This window comes from Chenopodium album, chromosome 12 (genome assembly GCF_948465745.1).
Source record: "Chenopodium album chromosome 12, dcCheAlbu1.1, whole genome shotgun sequence".
Taxonomy (NCBI): Eukaryota; Viridiplantae; Streptophyta; class Magnoliopsida; order Caryophyllales; family Amaranthaceae; genus Chenopodium; species Chenopodium album.
The window spans coordinates 25,556,545-25,563,927 of NC_137845.1; the positions used below are offsets into that span (position 1 = coordinate 25,556,545).

The 7,383-nt window shown below is 40.6% G+C and overlaps 1 protein-coding gene and 1 non-coding gene across 2 annotated transcripts; one reads left to right on the plus strand and one right to left on the minus strand.

Moving 5' to 3' along the window:
* Window positions 1-1,103: 1,103 nt before the first annotated feature.
* On the minus strand, window positions 1,104-1,760 carry LOC145571069 (uncharacterized). Its single transcript, XM_081630163.1, has 2 exons — window positions 1,577-1,760; window positions 1,104-1,432 (listed from the first exon to the last, which is right to left on the minus strand). The coding sequence occupies exons 1-2, from the start codon at window positions 1,758-1,760 to the stop codon at window positions 1,104-1,106; spliced, it is 513 nt and encodes a 170-aa protein (XP_081486289.1).
* A 4,398-nt stretch (window positions 1,761-6,158) lies between these two features.
* Window positions 6,159-6,264, plus strand: LOC145573329 (small nucleolar RNA R71). The gene has a single exon (XR_014097377.1). It is a non-coding gene; the product is annotated as a small nucleolar RNA R71 (small nucleolar RNA).
* The last annotated feature ends 1,119 nt before the right edge of the window (window positions 6,265-7,383 follow it).

Below are 7,383 nucleotides of genomic sequence, written 5' to 3' on the forward strand. Positions count from 1 at the left end.
AATACCCATGAGAGAGAAAAATGACCAACAATGGTGGTTTCAAGAATTCAAGCAAGGTAAACAAATTCATCATGAAAAAGCTTCAAATCATCATCAAATAACATCATACAACACAAAATACAAGGGTTTCAAGCTTCAAAAATGAGGAAGAAGATGACTAGAAAGTGAGAAATTATACCACAATGAAGCCTTAAAACTCTTGAAAATGGCACAAATGAAGATTATAAACCAATTAGAACACCAAGAAGCAAGTTCCAAACACAATATCAAACACCTAAAATTTCGAATTTTGGCCCAAATTTTCGAATTTGAATTCGAAATTTCAGATTTTTTTTTTTTGAATGAAATTGATGATTTTTTGTTGTAATTTGTGAGGGATGTGATAAGATGAGTAATTTGATGATGTTTGGAGTTGATTTGGAAGGAGGAAGATGAGAAAGGATGAAGGGGGTGATAGGTCGGGGAGAGAGAAAATGCGAATGGGGGGGGGGGGGGGGGGCTGCTATTGGGGTTATGGCACAAAAAATGGGGGTGGGCTGGCCTAGCTAGTGCGCGCGCTCACATCCCCTTGTGCGTGCACACCAGCTAGGGGCTAGGGGGGTTTTTTTGCTTGAGTTTGGGACACGAATGAGGGAAAATTTCTGACCCTACTGGTGCATGCGCACCAGCCAAGGCCAGGGGGGGCTTACTCCCTCTTGTGCTTACTCTCGTGCTCGCGCTCTCATCGACGCTTAAAAGCGTCATGATCAAGTGATATCCACGAGGGGGGCAGACCAAAAATCACACAAAATTTTTTCAAAAATCACTTGTTCATGACTGAAATTCACGAGAACACAAGCACGAGAGCGCACTTGCACATCAATTTCTCCTTCACCTTAATTCAACTCAAACCTCTTGAAACCTTCAATATTCACCAAAATTGTTGGAAATCTTAATCAACTCAATCCCGAGGTAGCTAAAGTCAAGAAAACAAAGAAATATAAGAAAATTTCTCAAAAATAAAAGAAATAGATAGATTAGAATAATCAAAAGAAAGGGTTAGAAAATCGGGTTGCTTCCCGGGAAGCGCTTGTTTAACGTCATAGCTTGACGTTCTCCACCTATCAAGGTGGTTGACGGAGAATCAATTTGTGAACTAGGCCAACAAAAGCACCATCGAAGTACTTCTTGAATCGATGGCCATTGACCTTGAACGGAGATGATGAATCCAACATAGAAATTTCCACAACACCACTTGGTAAGACATCTTGAACCAAATAAGGACCACTCCACCTTGACAGGAGCTTTACGGGGAACAACTTCATCTTGGAATAATAAAGAAGAACTTTGTCACCTACACAAAACAATTTCTTCTTAGTGAGTTTGTCATGAGCATCCTTAGATCCAGCTTTGTAGGTACTTGCACAATCATAAGCATCGAGCCTAACTTCTTCTAATTCATAAAGATCCAACCACCTTTGCTCTCCCGCACTTGCTAAATCAAAGTTGATTTTCTTGATTGCCTAATGAGCGCGGTGCTCAAGCTCCACCGGAAGATGACAAGACTTTCTATAAACAAGGCGATATGGAGTGGTACCTATGGGGGTCATAAAAGCCGTTTGACATGCCCATAAAGCATCATCAAGCTTATACGCCCAATCTTTCCTATTCCTAGCAATCGTCTTCTCAAGGATCAACTTTATTTGATAGTTGGACACCTCAACTTGTCCACTAGTTTGAGGGTGGTAGGGAAGACCGAAACGCTGATGAACCCCATGCATTTTCAACAACTTTTGGAAAGCATTGTGAATAAAATGCGATCCATTGTCACTTATCACCGCCTTGGGCACTCCGAACCTCAGGAAAATGATCTTTTTCAATAGCTTCATCACCACCTTGTGGTCATTTGTAGGGGAAGCAATGGCCTCAACTCATTTAGAAACATAATCGACCGCCACAAGGATATATTGGTTTAAGGGAATGGTCCCATAAAGTCAATGCCCCATACATCGAAAACCTCCAACTCAATGATGGGTTGTTGAGGCATCTCATTCCTCTTCAAAATGTTTTCAGTCCTTTGGCATCTATCACAAGACTTAATGAAACCCCAAGTGTCCTTAAAAAGATGCGGCCACCATAAACCACTTTGGAGAATCTTCGAAGCGGTTTTAGAAACTCCCATGTGACCACCACTAGGATCCGAGTGGCACATCTTCAAGACATTTGGCACCTCTTCACTTGGAATGCAACGATGGAGTAAACCATCAACTCCTCGCTTATACAAAATCGGATCATCCCACAAGTAGTGTCGGGTTTCTCTCTTGAGCTTCTTTCTTTGATTCTTCGAAAATGAAGGTAGAAACTCCCCACATGCTAAAACGTTGACCAAATTGGCGAACCAAGGGAGTTCCTTTGCATCTATGGAATATAGAAAATCATCAAGCATCCTATCTTCAATAGGAGAACCATCATCTTGGACTTAAGACTCCTCAAGGCGAGAAAGGTGATCTGCCACAACATTCTCCGCCCCTTTCTTGTCTTTAACCTCAATATCAAAGGTTTGAAGTTCAAGCACCCACCGAAGAAATCTAGGCTTTGATTCTTTCTTAGTAAAGAGATCCTTGAGAGCTGCATGATCCGTAAAAACAATAGTCTTGGAACCCAACAAATAACATCGAAATTTCTTAAAAGCATGCACAATTTCCAAAAACTACTTTTCTGTTGTTGTGTAATTTCATTGAGCTCCATTGAGAGTCTTTGACATATAATAAATGACATGGAGCATCTTATCAACTCTTTGACCCAAGACACCTCCAGTAGCCGTATCACTAGCATCACACATCAATTCAAATGGTAAATCCCATCTTAGGGCTTGGACTATGGGGGTGGAAGTCAAGGCTTTCTTCAATTTGTTGAATGCCTCCAAGCATCTATCATCAAACACAAACTCAACATCCTTTTGAAAAAGATCATTGAGGGGCTTAGAAATTAGAGAGAAATCCTTGATGAATCTCCTATAGAACCCGGCATGCCCCAAGAAAGATCTCACACCTTTCACATTGACCGGAGGTGGTAGCTTTTCAATGACCCCAATCTTTGCTTGGTCCACCTCAATTCCCTTGTGAGAGATCTTATGACCAAGGACAATGCCTTCCTCAACCATGAAGTGACACTTCTCCCAATTCAAGACTAGATTCACTTTCTCACATCGAGCCAAAAACTTTTCGAGATTCTCAAGACAAGCCTCAAATGAAACACCTCCCACCGAAAAATCATCCATAAACACTTCCATTTCTTCTTCCAACATATCTCCAAAAATGCTCATCATGCACCGTTTGAAGGTGGCGGGGGCATTGCAAAGCCCGAATGGCATTCTCCTATAGGCAAAAGTTTCATATGGGCAAGTAAAAGTTGTTTTCTCTTGGTCATCCGAGTGAATAGGAATTTGAAAGAAACCGGAGTAGCCATCAAGAAAACAATAATACTTGTGCCTTGTTAGTCTTTCAAGCATTTGATCAATGAAGGGAAGGAGGAAATGATCTTTTTTGGTGGATGTGTTTAGACGTCGATAATCTATACACATCCTCCATCCCGTGACCGTTCCTGTAGGAATGAGCTCACCTCTCTCATTCTCTACAACGGTCATGCCACCCTTCTTTGGGACAACGTGGACCGGAGAAACCCACCTTGTGCTAGAGATAGGGAATATGATTCCCGCATCTAATAGCTTGGTGATTTCCATCTTGACCACCTCCCCCATTTGAGGGTGGAGCTTTTATTTTATTTTAATACTTTGGTGAGGCATTATTCTCAAGAGTGATGTGGTGCATGCATAAGGCCGGACTAATACCCTTGAGGTCATCAATAGTATAGCCCAAAGAACCTTGGTGCTTTCTCAATACATCACACAACTTTTGGGCTTGGCTCTCACTCAAGGAGGAACTAACAATCACGGGAAAAGTGGAGTAAGGGCCTAAGAATTCATATCTAAGGTGTGATGGAAGAGGTTTGAGCTCAACCATGGGGACACCTTTACCTTCCTTTGATGTAGCCTCTTGCAATGCTTCTTGGCTAGTAATTTTCATGCACATTTCCTCATCAACATCCTCAAGGCTTCCATTGAGCACATCTTCATACAAAGCCATCTCCTTGCTAGGAGCACCTATCTTTTCCTTATTCAACAAAACATTCTCAAGAGCATCGTTATAGTGAGCAATTGCTCATGAATGGAAGGAACAACATGATCAAGAGAGTCAATTATCATACAATTCTCTAAAGAAGAACATGGATACTTCATACTATCATTCAAGAACATGGATACTTCATACTATCATTCAAGTGAAATTTTAGCACTCTAGACATCTATCATAGCACCCGAAGTAGCAAGGATGGGTCTCCCTAGAATGATAGGAATGCTAGCATCTTCGTCCATCTCAAGCACCACAAAATCAACTGGAATAACAAATTTCCCAACCCTCAAAGGGACATCCTCCACCTTACCCTTAGGAAACTTGATTGACCTATTGGCCAATTGCAAAATGTTGTTAGTAGGTAAGAGTTCCCCTAGTTCAAGTCTTTGGTACACCAAATAAGGCTAACACTAGCTCCTAGGTCACATAAGGCATTGTCGATTTGCATTTTGTAAATGGCACAAGAAATGGAAAAGTTTTCGGGATTTTTTAGCTTAGGTGGCATCTTGTTCATTATGATTGCACTACAATTCTCGGTCAAGTTCACCGTCTCCACAACATCACAAGTCCTCCTCGCTCAAAATGTCTTTGAGTAATTTTGCATAGTTAGGCATTTTGGTGACAACTTCGGTAAATGGTAGAGAAAGGTGAAGTTGCTTGAGTATATCAATAAATCTTTCAAATTGTTCATCCAACTTGTGTCTCATAAATCTTTATGGATAGGGAAGCTTAGGTTTCACAACTTCTTTGTCTTCCTTCACCTCCTTGGGTGACTCTACCATCACTTCACTCAAAGATGCACCATCTCCCTCATCCTCAACTAAAACCTCCTTTGCACCCTTCTCACTCTTGCTCTTGCTAGGAAAACTTTCCTCAAGCACCTTACCACTCCTTGTTACTATGGCATTAATGGGTCTCTTAGGGTCTAGGCCTTGAGAAGGTAAAGAAGAAGGGCTTGCATGGTCTTTCAAAGCATTGGCAAGTTGAGAGATTTGGTTTTCAAGCATCTTATTGTGGGTCATCATTTCATTAAACTTCTTGTCACTCACCGCCATATAAGTGTTTAACAACTTGGTTTTGTTTTCAATGATTTCTTCCAAGTTAGTCCTAGAAGAAGAAGAAGAAGAAGAAGAAGAAGAAGAAGTAAAAGAGGATTGAACATAGGGATTATCATTTTGGGTCTTTGGAGCAAATCCGGGTGGGGGACCCCTTTGAGCATTGTTTTGAAAATTTCCCCTATTTTGATTGTTCCAATTACCTCTTCCTTGATTTTGACCATAACCTTAGTTATGATTACCATGATTTTGGTTTTGATTTTGGCTACTATAACCTTGGTTATTATAGTTACCTTGGGAATTTTGGTTCCCTTGGTTCCTATTACCACCACCTTGGTTGTAGTTGTCAAAATTCCCATGGTTGTTGTAATTCCTATTCCATTGACCTCTTTGATTCTCAAACCTAGAATCATTATTGTTTGACACATAGTTTTCATGCTCATTCACATTTCCATCTTGATCATCACAAACATCCATACATGCATGAGGGCAATTAGGAGCATCATGATCATACGATCCACAAACATCACAAAACAAGCAACCACTAGGCATGTTACTAGAAGAGGGAGAGGGTTGAAAGTTAGAAGACATACCTCTCCCCTTAGATTTGGAGGGAAGATTCGAAACATGGGAGGTAGCACATTCCAACTTTGCCTTGATAGCGGACATTTCCTTCCACAAGTTTGTCATTTGTGAGGATAAATTGTTGATTGCATTTAGATGATCAACCGAGTACACCGAAGAGCTACTCTTGCTAATTGACTCCCTTTCTTCATCTTGCCAATCTCTATAGTACCTCACTACGTCTTCAATTATGTCTACCACTTCCTCCTCCGTTTTATTCATGATGGGAACTTCGGCTCCTCCATCAAGACATGACTTTCCTTGAGGACTTCGGCCACCATAGAAGATTTGAATAATTTAGTAAGTAGGAATTCCGTGGTGAGGACATTCTCTTTGATACTCCTTGTATCTCTCCCATGCTTCATAGAGGCTTTCACTAGACCTTTGCTTGAAACCTTGAATCAAAGCTCTAGCCTCCGCCGTTTTCTTTTGTGGATAGAAACGGGATAGAAATTCCTTGGTTACTTCGTCCCATGCCCTTAGAGAATTGGGTTTGACCTCCTTGTCTAGCCATTCCAAGGCACGCCCTATGAGGGAAAAGGGAAAAAGCTTGAGGCGGATGAATTCTTGGAAAATTCCATTCACTTTGATAGTGTTGCAATACTTTTCGAACTCTCTGAGATGGTTTAGTGGGCTTTCATGTTTGGCTCCACTAAATTGTCACCTCTCTAGCAAAGTGATCATTGCCTGCCTTATTTCAAAATCATTTGCCGGTGTTGTAAGTGGATCAATCCCACTTTCAAACCTATATGCATCGGGAATCCCCAATTCCTTCAATGCCACTCTCGGATTTTCTCCCATCCTTGCTTGTTCTTCTTGTTGTTGTTCTTCTTCACTTGAAGGGCTAGAACTCAAAGAACGTCTAGCAACTCTTTTCCATGCAATTGTCCTCTAAATTTCCGGATCAAGTGGCACTAGTGAACGACCACGTGCTCTATGCATACAATCTCAAAACAAACAATTAGTAGCACGGCTACAAATGTAGCCAAAAAGAGAAAAATCTTTTTGTATTTTTAAATTAAGATGAAGTAGAATCAACAACTATTACAAAGCACCAATATCACTCCCGGCAACAGCGCCATTTTAATGTAGGGAAAATGTAGGTCGTTATCTAATCTTCCCTAAAGCCAAACAACTTTATAAACACTTAACAAACCTAAATACGTGTATAGAGGTAAGTCAAGGGTCGAACCTAAAAGAACGTTAATGTTCAAGCACTCTCAATTATGCACCTAAGTTAGGTCGAAGTTGAAGGTGAAGAAGGAACACTAACAACTAACAAACAAATAACCAAACAAATAAAACACTAGGAACGGGGATCAACAAGTGATCATGACAATTGCAACAACTTGGCAAGATCATGCCAATCAAAGGTTGTGAAGACTAATGATAAGAGCTAATAATTGGAATTAAAGAGCTATTTCCTAATTGTTAAGCTAGGGTTCACTATGAATAACAAACTAAGAAAATCACAATCAAATTCAATCAATTAAAGAAATTCTCAAATCAAGGGTTCATGTCAATGAAATTTGGTA